This window comes from Python bivittatus, unplaced genomic scaffold (genome assembly GCF_059951505.1).
Source record: "Python bivittatus isolate LINGU-HERP-01145 unplaced genomic scaffold, Pbiv_v1 ctg000580_np1212, whole genome shotgun sequence".
Classification (NCBI taxonomy): domain Eukaryota; kingdom Metazoa; phylum Chordata; class Lepidosauria; order Squamata; family Pythonidae; genus Python; species Python bivittatus.
Genome location: NW_028277087.1, coordinates 20780178 through 20798260, shown reverse-complemented (window position 1 = coordinate 20798260; position 18083 = coordinate 20780178). Strand labels below are relative to the sequence as shown.

General features: G+C 39.7%; 1 protein-coding gene across 1 annotated transcript; it reads right to left on the bottom strand.

Moving 5' to 3' along the window:
• Window positions 1-4551: 4551 nt before the first annotated feature.
• On the bottom strand, window positions 4552-17990 carry SNAPC1 (small nuclear RNA activating complex polypeptide 1). Its single transcript, XM_088149737.1, has 10 exons — window positions 17807-17990; window positions 15462-15621; window positions 13234-13374; window positions 12413-12520; window positions 10303-10461; window positions 9753-9821; window positions 9288-9350; window positions 8299-8443; window positions 6469-6582; window positions 4552-5626 (listed from the first exon to the last, which is right to left on the bottom strand). The coding sequence occupies exons 1-10, from the start codon at window positions 17932-17934 to the stop codon at window positions 5592-5594; spliced, it is 1122 nt and encodes a 373-aa protein (XP_088005863.1). The 5' UTR covers window positions 17935-17990; the 3' UTR covers window positions 4552-5591.
• Window positions 17991-18083: the final 93 nt, after the last annotated feature.

Sequence of the window (18083 nt, the reverse complement as noted above, 5' to 3'; positions counted from 1 at the left end):
TATCTAAAACAGAATAACAATAACATACTTGATGAGGCCCTAATAACAACAGGTACAGTAACCAGTCTAAAAACTGACAATAAAGATACTGAAGTGCTGGATAGATTCTGCCTTTTAGGCTCAACTATGAACAGAAAGGAACCAGCATATGCCACAGACTAGGACTTGGTAGAGCAGTCATGAAGGCCTTGGGAAAGATATTCAGATGCCATGAGATGTCTATACCTACAAAGATCAGACCTCTGAAGGCAATGGTTTTCCCTGTGCTGCTCTTTTCAAGTTGGATTTTGAAGAAGTGGGATAGAAATAGATCAGAAGCTTTTGAACTTTGGTCTTGGAGAAGATTCCTGAGAAGACCATGGATAGCCAAGAAAACAAACAAATGGATCACAGAACAAATCAATCCAGAGTTCTCACTTGAGGCACAACTGACCAGGCTCAAATGATCATACTTCAGACACATTATGCAAAGACCTAGCTCTCTGGAGAAGTTTATAATGTTGGTCCTTGTTAATAGAATGTCCTCCTGAAAGACACAGGTGGCACTTATATTATAATATTCTCATTAATTAAATAAAAATAATTCCCATGCATTCTGAGAAATTCCCTAGCCTGTCATGTTTTTACTTACAGTATTGCCTAATTTTTTCTGTTAATATTCCAGTTTGACAAATTCATGCCATGTACTCGCAAACATTAAATATAAATGTACATAAACAGAGAGATAACATTCTAGAAACAATTTTAATGCAAACAGCATATACTTCCATCTTTCGTACACTTTTCTCAAGATACAGACAACAGAAAGTTTAAAAAATTAAATAGTATTATTCAATCTATTATTATGTTAGCCTATATCTGTAATGAAGATAATCTGCCATTCTAAAAAGTTGAGTGCCCAAATTATTTAATTAATTTATATTACACCTTCCTGTTCAAATTGGGCACTGAAGGCAGCTTATAGCATGAAATATACCCATAATAAACATTCAAAAGAAAATAAAACGTCAAATAGGCAAATAGAAAAAAATTATCAGCAATTAAAAGTCTTGCTAAATATGTGTGTCTTAACCAGTTTTCTAAAGGTAGAAAGAACAGAAGCAACCTCACCCATCATACACCACAAACATCTTTAAAGGGCCTTCTCTTCCAGATCCAAATGGCCAGACAGATTCAGAATAGGATAGTCCTGCCCTAATCCACTTGGACTCTTAAAGTCTATATCAATATCTTAAATGATGTCCTCAGCGCAAATAGCAACTAATGTAGCTGTCTAAATAACAGCACCATATGATTTCAATTTGTTCTCTTTAATTCCCACAATCCCCAGTCAGGGAATTATGGGAAGTTATCAAGTTGCTTTACACTCTGTGCCCTTTCTTGAAGAACTCAAACCAGGACTCAAGCTGTTCATATATGATGCCTTCACTAGAAGCTGATATTGTACCAATTTTAGGAGGACTAAGTTGCTCGTGAAATGAACAGAGGATGCTGCTGGTTTCCTGGGCCATCTCCTTCCTCCATTTTATCATAGCTGAGAAAGACGCTTCACTGCTAAAGGCCTCCTTCATACTCGAGAGTGAACCTTTCCCACTGCAGAGATCAAAACCAAGCTTTCCAGGAATGATGCATCTGGCTCTTCATTGCTGGCTTTTAGATCAGCATCTAAGACAGGCCATGATGGCTGGGACCGCCAGAAGTTACAGAGTAGTAACATTTGGAAAGCCACACAGTCTTCTGTCTATCCCATCCAGCAGCAGCAATTACACTCAGCTCTGAGTTCATGCCCAACCAGGTTAGAACCTTGCACAGCCCTGTGCTAACATGATGATGATGATTTAACATAACCAAATCTACACAGACTTAGATAAAACAGAGCTGCCCAGCCCAGGGCCCCAAATCCTTAGGAGTCAGGTCAAAACTCATTGGCCCAAATAAGTCTTCCACTATATCTTATGCCAGAGACCAATCCATAACTCCAGGAGACAAGGCAGGGTGGCATGGAGGGGATAGGAATTACATACAACCTGGATGCCTGACTACAATTTGGAGACAGATTGAGAGATCTGGCAAGGGAAACTCTGGATGCAACAGCTAAATGCAGAGAGAAAAAAATGGGGAGGGGGCAGGTGAGGACAAAGAGCAAGATAGGACCTACAGACACTCTTCTCTAAAAGGTGCCTCCAGAAATGTCAGCCTGTATCACGCATCTTTCCAATAGGCCTGGTGGGATTTGAAGTCCCAAACATCTAAAGGTCTCCAGCTTAACGAAGAATGGCAAAATACAGAACGGCAGGAAAAGGGATCGTCGGGGGTAAGGCATGATGGGGCACGAAGCTCCTACACATGCAAAGGAGACAGGGATCCCATATACACATGCAGCAAGCGCAGAGTGGAAAATCCTGCAGAGAATCCCTCGCTCTGCGAAAGCCCGCAAGAAGGGCACTTACTGTCGGTCGCCATCGCTGCTGCAGCGGCTGAAGAGACTTGTCTAACCGAGGACTTGCGGTGGCGGCGACAACCACTTCCCAGCCACCTTCCTGCCCACCTCGCGGCAGCCGGTTCTCCATTAATCAGGAAGGAGGGGCATCCTTTAATCCATTGCTTCGCTCAGCACCCTCCAGGAAAAGGGGGGGGAGAGAGAGCTGATTTTACGCACGCGCTCGCCAGGACGCTGTACATAGGCAGGCGCGTGCCGGAGGGGCGGCCTGCAGAGCCGCTGAGCTTCTGCAGGAGGCTCAGCACGTGCTCCAGACCCCTCCTCCCCCCTCCGGCTCAAAGACCCAGGGGGAATTGGAAGGTGCTGACAGTAGGCGCCCCTTCTTAGTCGCTGCGCTGGTCCACCGCCTCGTAGTCGTTAGAAAGGCTCCCTGGAATGTTTGCAATAAATGCGCGAAATAGGAATGAAAATACTATACAAGTCAAACCCAGAGCAGGAAATCTCAGCAGCCGTAAGAATCAGCTTCATTCTTACGAAAAGGATTTGCAACAATCGATGACATTGCATTGATTCTGCAGGGTTTTTTTCTGTTTCTTCTCCAGGAACCACTCCAGACCTGTTAGTGGTGTTGGTGCCTTCCTTCAACCACCCAAATATCTTATAAAGAAGTATCTTCAAAATACATTTCTTGGTAGCGATAGCTTTCTTTTAAACCACCACCTTACTTTAATAGCAATGTAAACAGCAATCCTCCTCAATACAGCACCTTCGAGGTTGGTTGGGACCAACTCCAGTAATTCCCAGCAAGTGTGACATAAGATCATACATCCTGGAAATTCTGGGATTTGGAGTCTCAACAGGTCTGGAGAATGTCAGGTTGGGAAGGCTGACAAAAAGGAAGTCACACACTGGACAAAACAGCTGCCAAGTGCTGCAGAGCTGTGTTCTCCATGCAGAAAGTAAAGCAGCATTGGGTCCCATCTCTTCCTGCAAGTGTTAGGGCCTCCCTAGGGTACCTGACCTGCGCCTGAAACAACGACCACATTCACATTAATTTCTGGCTTACCGGAATTGCTTTGCTTTTTGTTTTTTTACAAGTATTGGCTTCCAATAACTGAGACTGTCAAAACAGACAGCTGTTTTTACTATTGAAAGGTGTATGCCACCGAATCAGACTCCCAGCAGCTTATAACAAGATATAAATGCAATAAAGCATCCATAGTAAAAAGAAAAACAGATGCAGTAAAATGTCTGCAATTAAGGAAAAAATTATTTTGCAACCCCAATAGCATTACAGTATAAAACAACTCACACCCTTTCAAAACCAAAAGTCAGAACTACAGTTCAAAATAGAAATGCAATGTTGGCAAACCATTGTATCTCAAAGGCCCTCTAGAAGAGTTCAGCTATCACCAGCTTCTGAATGGTTGTAACTCTAGATTGTAGCAGGAGGATGTTCCAAAGTGCAAGTGATCCAAAAGAACTCTTTCTGGCCTCACTTCACCCAACTGGGGCAACACTGGCAGTAGTTTCTCCTGCAGGCCATCCTTAGGCAGCTCAACTCTGGTTAGAGTAGGTAGTCTTGCAGGTACCTTGATGCCAACCCATATATGACTTTAAAAATCAAAAACAGCACTTGAGTTGCAGCTGGAAGCCTATTGATGACCACAATATAGGGGTCATAAGATAATAGCAATTTATAAGCAGATAGGCTGCTGCATTTTGCACCAACTGCACTTTCTGAGTGATCTTCAAAGAAAGGCCCACACAGAACACACTGTGGTGATAAGGGAGTGAATCAAGTAGCCAGTTCGTGGTTTGTTAACTATTACACAGTACATAAACTATGTATCCAGGTTTGTTAGGCATATTCAGTAGCTGCATGGTCACAGCTAAGGCAGAATTCTTATGAATTCTGATTTAGCATTTTCTGTAAATGTAGCCTTTCCACTTGTATGCCAATTAATAGAATTGAACTTTGATGAGCTGCTATTCAGCAGTTCTGCAACAGACTTCTTTTCCCACAGTCACCTTGAGATCTGCAGCAGCATGAACTGCTATATTGAATTCTTTCACTCTGTGAATGTAAAAGATTTCCTGTGTGTTACCGCTCATTAGAAACAAATATACAAAAGATTTTATTATTCGATACATTAATATGAGCTGAAATGCTACATTTTTCACTTAGCACAAACCCCACCATAGGCTTGCTTAAGCAGGCTTAGAAGCTTTACAGTCAGAGAAAAACAGAATCATTTTAGAACAGATGCCGGACTGGAAAAACGCCTTCACAAATGGAATTCTTTATCTGTCTACTTCAGGCTATGATAAATGTCTACATTTCTGAGAAAGCAGAAAGTCACAGAGCCAAGCCAAGAAGCATTACTTCAGGAAATATAGACTATAATGGTTATTGCTACATCCAATCAGATCCAGATGCAACGCCAAATCAGGACAAAAACCATGATTTACTTCAACTTGTTATAATACATCACATTTCAGTCTGCCTGTAATTTCAACCCTTAGTTTAAGCTGGGAAGCATCTGCTTTTCTATCTTCTCCTTTGTGACACAAATCTAGATTCACATTTTCATGAGGATCTTTCATTCTGGCAATAGTTCACTCCCCAGAGTTTTGCACAAGAAGAAACAGAGATGCAATTCAATAACTTTCAACAGTGAAAAAATGCTAAATCTCCTGCTTCTTCAGAACTTACTTTCTTTCTAGGTTCTTCTAACAATAATATAGCTATCAAAATTACAAATGTAGTAATGGAAGCAGGACTTATATAGGCACATAAAACACTGAAATATACATATGCACTGCATTTACAAATCAGTTATTGTCCAGTAAAAGAAATAGCTTCCTCTTCCATGTAATTAATGTGGCTAAAGACTTTTTAAAAATGAAACTCTTTCACCAAAATCTATTTTAAATATGAATAAATAATCCATTATAATCTTCTATGAAGCAAATTATATGTAATGCTTATCAGCATTTATAGGATGTCTTTTCTGCCTGGGCCTTCTTAATAACAGTGTCCAGTTCACAATATAGCACTGGGTCGCTCAGATTGCCTCATCCTCTGGCTGGAAACACAGTTCATTCACACAGATGATTCATATATGACCATTTCCCTTAAGATACACTCTTAACGAGCCTTTTTCCTCTTAGTGGGTACAAAATCTGAAAATGGAATAAACATAGTCATCATCCAAGGACTCAGCTTATAGTTGTGAAGAAATAAGAACTCTATATTTAAATTCTATTTTCTTAACAATTTTTTAAGAAGAATTTGACCAATAATCACTATTTTCAATCAATATAAAATGATGACTCTTCTCAATGTATTTCATATGCATCTGTAGATTTAATAGCAGACATTTCACATGCTTAGGGGAAAAATGACCAAATGACTACTCGTATAGCTGCATATGAACATATTCTGTATCAACACAATCAAAAATTACCTGTATACCCTAGCTATTCTGTAACAACTATATTCAGTGGTTTAGGGTTTGGGATCTTTGAAATTAAAAAAAAAAAGTAGACCAAGTCTCAACTCCATTTTTCCTGGAAACAATACAGAAGAAGATTTTTATTTTTATTTTTTAATTAATGGAATTTCTTAGTGATCTCCCTCTAGAAACTAACCAGGTCTGACCCTGCTTAGCTTTCTGTGATCAGTCTAGGTCAGCTACGTGCTACGCTTGCTGTGATGATCTTAAAAGCAGCACACAGCAAGCATTGCTAGTAGCTGATTGAGGATCACAGCCTGGAAGAAGGAAAAGTTGTTGAATAATTGAGGAATTACATTATATGAAGAAAGCCTATAGTTCGACAGCTGAATGTTCTTCTCCAGTGTAATGTCTGAAAGAACTTCTCAAATGGAAGAGAGAAGTGATACCCAAGTAGGACTATTCATGCATCTGCTTGTGAAGGAGACAGCTAAGAATGATGAAGAGGAATGATTTTGCAAACTTTCCTTTTTTGCCAGAGCTGTTGTGCAGAAGCATACTACAACGCACCTTCATCACTCGAGTGATCATTTTCTTGTTCTCCCTCACCATCATCATCATCATCTCCAATCACAGGCATATTCAGTCTCCCAGTATTTTCCTGTGCTGTCAGCAGCAATGTGCCTGCAAAAAGAACAAAATTAAAGAGAAATTTCCATTTCAGCTTTACTGAAATTAGATATCTTTGACAGCCAATCTTATAGGATACCCTTACACTGGAACAAGCAACATTTGAGGGATTGGGAACCATAATTCAGTCTTCCAAATTTCCAGAAGCTGCAGGAATTTATCCAGTGATGTCAAATGGTTAGGATGCAACTGGGCCTGGGTGACTGAAATTTTTGTTCCTTTTGGAAGGAACGTATTTATTTATTTATGGCTGTCTGAAGCACTTCATTTAACCAACTCTATGCAGCATACAAAAGTAATAGCCATTATAACAATAACAAAATACAATAATAATTACAAGTAAATATTACCAATTAACTGTAAACAATAATTATAATGTTCCCAGCCCAGGAGCTCTACAACACTCAAGTCCGAAATGCCTCCTAGAACAGACACCTTTTCACAAGCATAGTGTATTCTTGCTGGCTACCCAGTTACAGAACCTGCTTTTCTAATAGATCATCATAGCCATAGCCTTTTACAAAAGTAATATGCAATCAATGTCTTTAGTTAACTTTTGGAGGTCAGCAGTTGAGTCAGAAGGATTATTTTGGCTTATCTCATAATGCACACTGTTCCCTTTCCATCTTTGTGTTCAAAAATACACTAAATGGTAGTCATACTAGCATGCAGAAATGACTTTAATTTGCTTCCCAGCTCAAAATATGCACAGAACGTGCATCTAAAGCCCCATCACAAGGCCATATGAGATACTGAGTTTGTACAACACACTAAGTCATACTGTGGCTTGGCTTACTGTGTCACCTGAACCCAGATCAGAGATTCAACTGTAGTTACAAAGGACCACAATTCATAGCTATGAGTTGTTGTAGGGTAGCTTATGTAGACTCAATATATCTTCTAAACCCGGATTAATGGCTTAAGCAGCTATTACTCCAGCGAAAAAATAAAACAAGAAAAAATATCCCAAAACAGGAATGCTCCTGTAGTAGTTTATGGCATGCCCTGAAACTATGTAATCCATTCTATGTGGGACTCCCTAAAAGACAATTTGGGGATTGCAGTTAGAACAAAATGCAATTGGGAGATTGTCAGGTAATAATGAACTTCAAAGATGTACACAGGATGCCTATTTGTCACAGAGCCCAATTTATATATCTAAATGAGTTAGAACTTGATTACTTGAAGGAGTATCTCTTCCTACATTGTCCTGTTTGGAACCTGAGAACCCTCGGGTTAAATTCTTCTCATACCATGATTGTAGAATCCTTCCCACTGGACAGTAGAATGCTACAAACAATTATTAGCTTTCCAACACAAATGAATACAATTCTCTTTCATCAGGCCTTTTCATCAATTAGGGACAGTTATGAAATAATATACAAACACATACACACACACAAGTACTGGCAGATTGTTTTATAAGGCAGGGAAGGACATTTACAAATAATAATGGCAAGCTTAAGGGAACGCAGCAGGAAGGACACATATCAAATATTCACATCTCTTGTGTTCTGGCACAGCATTCAAAATACAGGCTGGTCCATCCCATGATCTGAAAATTGGTTTAAGGATAACGTGGGTTTTAGAGCAGATTTTGCATGTCCCCGAACCATTGCTTAGAGAGGCCTACACACCAAGGGCATGAAGTTCAGCAGACATTGTAGAAACAGCAAGGGATTTCCCCAGCTAAATCCCACTGCTAATTACCTGTGTGTTGCAGACGTTGTGTCTTCTTCGCTGGCTGTAAACATTTTCTGCCTCTATTATCCCTAAGCAATCTGGTTTTCCGATGATTTGACCCCAATTCAGAAGACTCTAGCTTAACTTGGCGATGTCGTCTGGACTTTGAAGCCTAAATAGGTTTTCATCCAGAGTAAGAAATAATGCAACAAAGAAATAAAGATCCAAGTAATGAACACACAATAATATTGTTCTGAAAGAGAAAGATGGCAACACAATGAACCCATTATTTAATTCTGCCACTTGTAAATTGATCATATGCCATGTTCATTAAGAGCATATTTACCCACACAGCCAAATTAAATCCAGAACTAAGTTATATGGCACAGATATGCTTAAAAGTGCATCAGTGAAAAAAATCCACATTCTATTAACTATTAGGCTTTACTGTTTGCAACTGAGGATGCAATCTTGAATTTTGTCATGGTACTGCTTCCAGGACAGATGGAAAAGGAAGGAGATGCAATTTCACACAGGAAACTTGTATCAGGGAAAAGAGTGGTTTGCTGCCTCTTCTCTCCATGGTTACTTCTAAGCTCTTAAAAGAAATCATATGTTGCCAACTTTATCTTTGGTTACCAAGAAAGCATTTTAAGGTTACATCCAATGTTACATAAGCAGATTTCTACTTATCAACAGGACTTTTAGTTTGGCACTAAGGTGTTCAACTGTTTTGAATTACCTTTTCTTATAAGCACACTGAAACTAAGTTCTACACTTATGTTCAGATAATTATGGCCTTTAAGAGAGCCAATCTGGTGTAGTGGTGAAGGCATCAGGCTAGAAACGGGGAGGCAGTGAGTTCTAGACCTGCCCTAGGCAGAAAGTCAGCTAGGTGACCTTGGGCCAGTCAGTCACTTTCAGCCATAGGAAACCACTTCTGAAAAACCTTGTGAAGGGAGTTGCCAGGACTCAAAAACTGAAAGCACCAAAAAAAAAGGCCTTTACACATTTACCTGAGCAACTGCCGAGTATGATCTGGATTTGATGTCAGCTAATGCTTTAGCTCTCTCAGATCCCTGAAAAGAAAAGATCGCCAGCAGAATTTACATTATTTTTTTTTCCTTCTTGACTTCTAACGTTTTAACAATTATCCATATTATGCAAAGAAAATATTTGAAATAAATGCTAAGAATGTATCATGTTTTCTGGGACAGAGTATGCCATTTAGAGCACTTGAATTTGCAGACTCATGCTGAAGAGCTCTGGGGATAACATGGACAGCTGCAGACCTAAGAACAGCTATCTAGGGACCATCTTTCCCTCCAAGTCTCTTCTTGTATTTCTGGTTGCGTACTACGGAGCTGAATTATAAATGGCTGCAAGTGACTTTAACAGTAAACTATATCCTACAAGACATTCCTATAAAGAAATTAAGTACTCTGACATCTTGATGACGATGATGATGGTAATTTCCTTACTTCAGACTCTTGGGAACAACCTTCTTTTCTACTCCTCACTCCTTCACTCACAGTAGATAAGGGTGGTTCCTGAAAAAAGACAGACACTATTCAGACCTCAGGATGCATTAGATGCACATCAGATTTGTGCACTCAGATCACAATTCAGATGAAAGGTGCCCTTCTTCTCCCACCAATATCAGGAGAACAGGACACATGCATGTGCACAAAAAGCCAGTGAACTGCTACTCCATTTAAAAGTAAAACTAGTTCTAACATCATCCACCAGGAATTTCTTGCCTCGTGAAGCAAGATTTGTTAAAAGTCTGCCTCTTTCAACATGTCTTTGCAACATGTCTTTAAATATCAAAAGTCTGAGTTGCATCTATCTCAACATCCTTCAGAAAGACCTCAGAGACAGAATTCTTCCACAGGGCTGTTGAAGCTTGATGGTTTTATGAGTGATAGGGCTGGTGTTAGGATTTTATGTGTTTTTTCTGATATTATGTGGTGAGAGCCACTGGTTTATAGCATTTATATAGAATTTATAAAGAAAAATGAAATTACATACCAGTTTCTTTTTCTGCCAGTGCTGATATTCCAGAATGATATCTTGGAAGTTGGCTATGAAGTCATCTTTAATCAAACTGATAGCCTTATCTGGCTGACTTTGGTCCATAGAGATCAGACATTTCATTCTTTGGTAGTGTTCATGAATGTTTTTTGTTTCCTTATAATTGAAGCAGATAAAAGCCAAAATTTCTTAATGACAGCATCAGTAAAAATCGAGACTGTTGTCATATTTAAAAGCATATTTTCTGCTCTTAATGTTCCATCCAACAGAAGATATGGACAGTTCTGCATCCATATTGGAAATATATGCTGGTAAGACTAAATTAACCATTTGGACCTAGGTCAGATCACAGAATTGTTAGAAAAGAACTAGTTAATTAGAATGTGCAAATTATGAACGTTCCTTTAAGAAAGAATTAAAAGAGGTGGTAATATCTTTTTATACAGAGCTCCTCAGGGTTCTGCTTTGCCCCTATGCTCTTTAACTTTTCAATGCAATTGCTGGGGGAGGTCAGATGGAGTTTGGGTCTATCAAAACTCAGCTGTACTTCTGTAAAAATGGCCTGGCCTGGATCTCAGCAAACAACATGAGGGTCAGCCACCAGATATAAGGTTCTGTATACTGAACTATGGGTTAGGGTTAGGGTTAGGTTCACAGGAAGTGTATACTGGGTTTTTAAAAAAAGTTACATCTATTTCTCTGTAGACTTGTATATGGATATTGTTACAGGGATCCCCGAATAGGACATAAGCCAAAAATGGTCATATTAGACAAGGTGTTAAGTATATCTCTAAGAAATGAATGATAAAGAATTTGTACAACAAATGCGGGTAGAGATCTTACAATATTTTGATTTGAATTCAGAAACATCAGGTGTCTGAATTTTTCAATGGGAAGCATATAAAGCACACATTTGAGGTAGAATTATTGCTTATGCATCACCCAAAAATAAAAGGGAAAATAATTTGAAAGATGAATTGAAACATTTATGGGCACAGACAATTAGATGCCCATCTACAGTTTTGTATAGAGAAATACAGAAAAAGAAATATGAATTAACTACTATAATATCACAACAAACAGAATTTATGCTAACATGTTTATGACAGAGAAATTGGGAGAATAGTGAAAGACCCAGTAAGATCTTGGCTAATCATTTAAAGCAAAAAAAATAATAAAATAGGGCAATGATTCCAATCCTTAGAGGTGAAAGAGATGAAATGTATAAAACTTCAATGGATTTTAATTGTCAATTAGGTATGTGTATACCAAGGATATAACTCAGTTAGCAACATGTAATATACATAAAATATAGAGAGGTTTCTTCAGATATCGGTGGGTGGGAGTCATTAAACCTCACCCTTTGAGGAAGGGTGAATGCTCTCAAAATGAAAATTATTCCCAGATTAATTTATATTCTGAGAGGAATTCCAGTTTTTATATCTGAAAAATATTTTCAGAAATAAACTCTTAGAAAATTTCTATGAAGTTCTTCAATTCCAAAAATAACTTTACAGAAAATGCAACTATCAATTAATGAGGGAGGATTTGATCTTCCAAATCTGGAGTTATATCATCATGCTTACCTACTGTCAAATATTAAATGCCATAAGCCAACAAGTGGTGTTAATTTTCCAATTTGGGCAACTTTGGAATATACATATGTAGCACCTTTGGTCGGAAGAACAGTATTAGGATCTAAATATACTAAAACTATGGCCAAAGGACTGATACTGCAACATTGGAAAGATAAATGTATGGCCCCATTCACTGAATGGACTGAAGACCTGATTGAGCTTGCCACTTATGAGCGGATTGCCTATAGACGTAGACTTGGTATGGACAAGTATAATGAAATATGGGACTCATTTATACAAAATACAGTAGGTTAAAAAAACCATGAAAGTCATATAAATCTATTAAAAATATATATGTACTTGAATATTTGTATTAGATATGTATATATAGAATTGAAATTGTTTATTATTATGATATATTAACTTTTTTCTCTTTGTTATATTTTTTCACTTTTTTGTAAAACCACTTTTATATTTTTTTTCTTCTTTTTGTAACCAAAAATTTAAAATAAATAAATAAACAAGTATACCTCTAAGGAATTTTCTTGGCAAAGCATGGCAACACGATCAGTGGGATCTCTGAATTCCCTCTTCATCTCGGTTTTATCATGCATGTTCTTTTTAGTCCTAAATGAAAGCTAGGACAGAAATAGTCATATCAGCATCAAAACAATAGGAAAAGCAGAGTGTCCGAATCACCCACCATGTATTAACTGAAGTTTCAGGCTCTGTTTATGCCACAACAGCAGTAATTCTCAACAAATACCAGTATCAACCAGTGAGCTTCTTAATGAGGGGAGGACCAAAGACCAAGTGGAGCCAAGAAAATGGTCACATCCATACTCTGTTACAATTACACATAGTCCAAAGAACCAGCTAGCAGACTAAGTCTTTTCTACTATCAGAATTAGATCCTACCATTAGGGCACCAAGTACTTAGTTCCAATTTTGCAGCAAACACCTGAGGATTATGGGGAAAGTCAATGCTTGTGGAAAGACCAAGCATCCTAAACCAAGTTTACTCTCACCCTTTCTAATATTTTAACTGAAGAAGCATTTGTATCAGAAAGAAAACAGGATATATGCTAGGAAATCTGCATTTCTCTCATTCTCTCGTGATGCTCGGATATTACAGGATAGAGAATAGGAAGCAGGATACCATACTGAAACAAACACAACTTTGTTAGAAGAATGACAAGAAGACCACACATTTAGCCAGAAAAGAGAGGTAGCAGGATTTGGTTCTGAGGCAGAAAGAATTCCAGGTATGCACTGCTCATTTTTCAGCTCTGAACTCTTCAAAAATATTAAAGCAATGGGTACTTCTGTTAATATGGTTCTGATAACTCACAAATTTGGGCATTGCTGTGAAATAGAATGCTTTGTCCATCCGAAGTTTCCTGAAGATATATGCTGCATCATAGTGCTGTGCATCTAAAAGTTCCTGGTTGAATTTACTGACTTCAGCCCAATCTTTAAGTGCAACCCTAATCTGAAATAGAAAACAAACAAAAATGTCTTCAAACAAGTCAGAGACATAGCCTACATGTGATGCAACTAAGCAGTCTATGTGGCTAACTAAATGGAAGTTACAAAGGATGTTAGCAAAATCAGGTACCTATATCGCCTAGTTCTAACTGAAGCAATGAACTGGGTGTACCACCTCAAAATGGGGGAGTGGAGGCTTACATGGTCTCCTTACAATTAGTTCTTGGCATATTTAACACTAGGAGATAGAAAAGTTATTTCTAGACTTGTCACATGATAGTTTTAGACGGTTAAAGAAAAAGTCTCCCTTGAGCTTATCTCCTGATGGTTACATAGACACATCCATGTTATTTTCTTGGCAACAATGCAGAAATAATTTTCCAGTGCCTTCTTATGGGATTTTTAAAAACTTCTTAGAATAGCCTATGTCCAAGGGATTTGCTGGTGGTCTCCTATCCCAGTATTAAATAGATCTACAGTATCTCAATACTTTTTAAATTAATTTATATGTACACATTTCTATATACTGCTTTTTAAGTTTATCCAATATGTTTCATACATATTGCCACACTCTTTAACAGCCCTGAAAAGTAGCCCAGTTTTAGCCCTATATGACAAAGAGAGCTTTGAAAATGAAAAATCAGTTTGTCTAATCATACTTAATGAGCATATTATTTTCTGGGTCACCATTCATGTTCATATCTTGTGATGGTTCACCTCCTTTCTCCAGGGCCGATCCCAATCAGTGGTGATAGGGAGCGAGAGGTCCCATCCTCGGCCCCTCCTTTGTGGGGTGCCGCAGGGTTCGGTTCTCTCTCCACTCCTTTTCAACATCTACATGAAACCGCTGGGCGAGATCATCCATCATCATGGGATGAGGTATCATCAGTATGCTGATGATACGCAGCTATACATCTCCATTCCTGGTGAAGTAAGTGATGCCGTGGCCACCCTTTCGCGGTGCCTGGAGGCTGTAAGGGTCTGGATGGGAAACAACAGGCTTCGACTGAACCCTGGTAAGACGGAGTGGCTGTGGGTTAATGGCTCCTCTGTATCTGGGATTTTGTCATCCTTGGTGCTGGATGGGGTGGCACTGCCCCAGACAGACCCAGTGCGTAATCTGGGGGTCCTCCTAGTCTCATGGCTCCTGCTTGAAGAGCAGGTGGCAGCTGTGGCAAGGAGGGCCTTTGCACTTCGGGTTGTGCATCAGTTACGCCCTTTCCTGGATTGGGATGCCCTTCGAACAGTCACTCATGCCCTTGTTATCTCCCAGATAGACTACTGCAATGCACTCTACGTGGGGCTACCCTTGAAGAGTATCCGGAGACTACAGCTGGTCCAGAATGCAGCCGCATGGGCTATTGTTGGAGCCCCAAGGAGGGCCCATGTAACACCTCTACTCCATGAGCTGCACTGGGTGCCAGTTTGCTTCCGGGTCCAATTCAAGGTGTTGGTTATCACCTTTAAAGCCCTACATGGCATGGGACCAGGTTATCTAAGGGACCGCTCTCCCCTATGACTTCAACCCGTCCCACCCAATCACACAGAGAGGGCATGCTTCGGACCCCCTCGGTGAAAGAAATTTGACTGGCGGGGTCCAGAAGGTGGGCCTTCTCTGCGGTAGCCCCTGCTCTTTGGAACATTCTGCCCCAGAGGTGCGATTGGCCCCCACACTCCTGGCCTTCCGTAAGGCTTTGAAGACCTGGTTCTGCCACCTGGCCTGGCCTGGCCTGGCCTGGGGTGGGTATACCTCAAGCATGGGGATGGCTAGCCCCATAGAGGCCTTCTGCCTTCAGCCTCAGATTTTTCATCCTCTTGGAGTCTCCTCCTCCTTTTTTAGTAATGTTTTTAATTAAGGTTTTATGTATTTATATATTTGATGTTTTTAATGTTTGTTGTGAATCGCCCAGAGTTCCCCCATTGGGGGGAGATGGGCGGTTGAAAAATTTAATAAATAAAAAAAATAAATAAAAAAAATATTTTATATTAAACAAAATTTCAACTCTCCAAGATTAATGAACATCAGTTACAACATAACAAGATCACTGGACACTGTAGGGGGACAATGAATTAAAAGCAGTTTAAGTTTACCTTTTGTTTTGGTTGACACAGTTGCGTGTTATACAAGCCATACAGAAGATAAAGGGCACCAACTCGGATCTGGAAAGTGTAAGGAGGCAAAAAATAGGGCCATACCAGGGCTAAAGCTTCTTTGGTGAACTTGATCTGCTCTGGAGTCCTTATTTTACCACTAGACAAAATAAGATCAGCATAGAAACATAAATCAGCATAAATTTATAGACAGTATATATCAACCTCAACCAAAATGTATGGTCTTAGCCAAGGAAGAAAGAAAAATACTGAAATACACCATCCATTTTCTATCAAATCTGCACATGTTCTGCTGTGAATGTTATTCATTTATTTATTGTATTATCCCCTGGAATATTTATAGAATAGGAAATAGAACATTTTACATCTCTGAATGCAACCTGCTTGGAACAGATAATTACTTTATCTGAGTTGCTTAATCAGGCATTATTTAAAGCAGGAGTGTACTCCTTTTACTGAGCAAAGACTACATTTGGCCACTGCACGTTACACTGGAGTCTGCCTTCCAAGAAACAGTGGGTATGGCCCAGATTAAAAACTAAACTCAATTTCATCACATATTCAATCATTTTTCTCTTTTGTCACTTTGGTAAAAACTTCTGGAGGCCTGAAGTGGCCACCCCCAAGATTTATAGAGACCACCTGCATGCCTGTGGGCTCGGGTTGTACACCTCTGATTTAAAGAAATTAGATAATGGAATAAAATAAGAACAGCCTGCTGGATCAAACCAAGGCCCATGTTAATCCAGCACTTTGTTTCTTGCAGTTGCCAATCAGATGTTTTTAAGTGCAGGAGTCAAGTGGGAGAAAGAGGTATACCCTTCACCTACTGTGGTTCCCTGTAATTGGTACTGAGAAGCCAGCTGCCCCCAACCTCACTGAGTCTTCAAGGACAATACAGTAGTCATCTAGGCCTGTCTTCCATAAATTTATCCAATCTCTTAAACCCACCCAGATAAGTGGGTCATAACATGTCTTGGGGTAATACATTCCACATGTTAATATTCTTTTTAAAACATGGTAGTCAGAATGTATGCAGTCTGTGCTTTTCAGACTTTGTTCCTGGGATGCTCTGAGGTTCTTTGGAAGCCCTTCAAGAGTTGGCCACACTATTCACAGCTATGACAGCCAAATTTGTTCTGCATCACATTATATTCTCTTTTAGGGATCATAATGCTTGTAACAGTAATATCCTAAACTGTAATTAATATTGATAGAATAGCCCCTTTTTCTCTCCTCTTCTCTATATTCAATACTCTAAGGTACTAAAATAATAGAATGTTAAAACTTTAAGTATATTATATAAATATAATTGTATGGAAATAATATATTGTATCAAGATTTATACTAACACAACAAAAAAAATGGAAATAAATAAACGTGCAAGAGGTTAAACTGCCAGAATGCCAAGCCAACATCCATCATATCTGGAAGTTCTCAAAGAGCCAGTTTGGTCTAGCGGTTAAGACACCAGGCTAGAAACTGGAAGACTGTAAGCTCTTTTCCTCCCTTAGGCCTGAAAGCCAGCTGGGTGACTTTGGGCTAGTCACTCTCTCTAAGCCCAACTCACCTCACAAGGTTGTTGTTGTGGGGAAAATAGGAAGAAGAAGGAGTATTATGTTTGCTGACTTGAGTTATTAATAATAATAATAAAGGTGGGGGTGGCTGGCGCCTTGAAGATGCTCCCTGAGTCTAATAACTCCTAGTTAACATCAGTGTCTTGGAAGATATTTATTATTTATCTAGGAATCTTGTTGTAATGTATTTTAATTAATATTTATTCTATTTTAATTAATATTTATTCTTTTTACTGTAAGCCGCCCAGAGTTGCTCTGCAGTGAGATGGGCGGTGACGGATTTGAAATATAAATAAATAAATACGTTCTAAAAATAAAGTTCTCAAAGTTGCAGTTCCAATGCATCTAAAAGTGATGGGAAAAGCAAAAAAGGGAGGGGGGTTGCTCCAAACATGAAGCCTTCCCCACCCTGACAACTTTCAGGTGTGCTGGACTACATTCCTCATCCCCAACTAGCATATTCAGTGACTACGGAAGATGCAACTAAAACGTCAGAAGAGCACCGTATTAGAGTGCAGAAGTGGGACAAAGACTTCACAACTATTTTCACACAGTGAACAAGAAGACCACGGAGAAAAAAAGCGCGCGGGGGCGGAGAGAATTCAGTCGTGTTCCAAATGACCTTTTCACAAGTCTTGCACGTGCAGGCACAGGACTCACAGATGGGCCACCCCACCGCCACACTCTCTCCTGGAGCGAGAGGCTGAAACCACGAAGGGGAGACAGACCGCAGGAAAAACTACTCACTAAAAAATGGTGTGGAAACGGTTCTGCCTCCAGATCGAGGCGAAGTCTTCAAAGCGGACGCTCTCGGCTTGCTGGAACCGACTAAGCAACGCCTCACAGTCGGCCCTCAGCCCGGGCCACCCGCTCATGATGCGCGGTCATCTACCGCGCCAGAGAACCCATGCACGTCCCCGCGGAGGGTGTTGACTGCGCACGCGCAAACAGCAAACAAATACGCGTCGCCGAATGGGGCGGGATCGACTTAACTCATTCCCCGCCCAAGGACAGAAACTGCCGA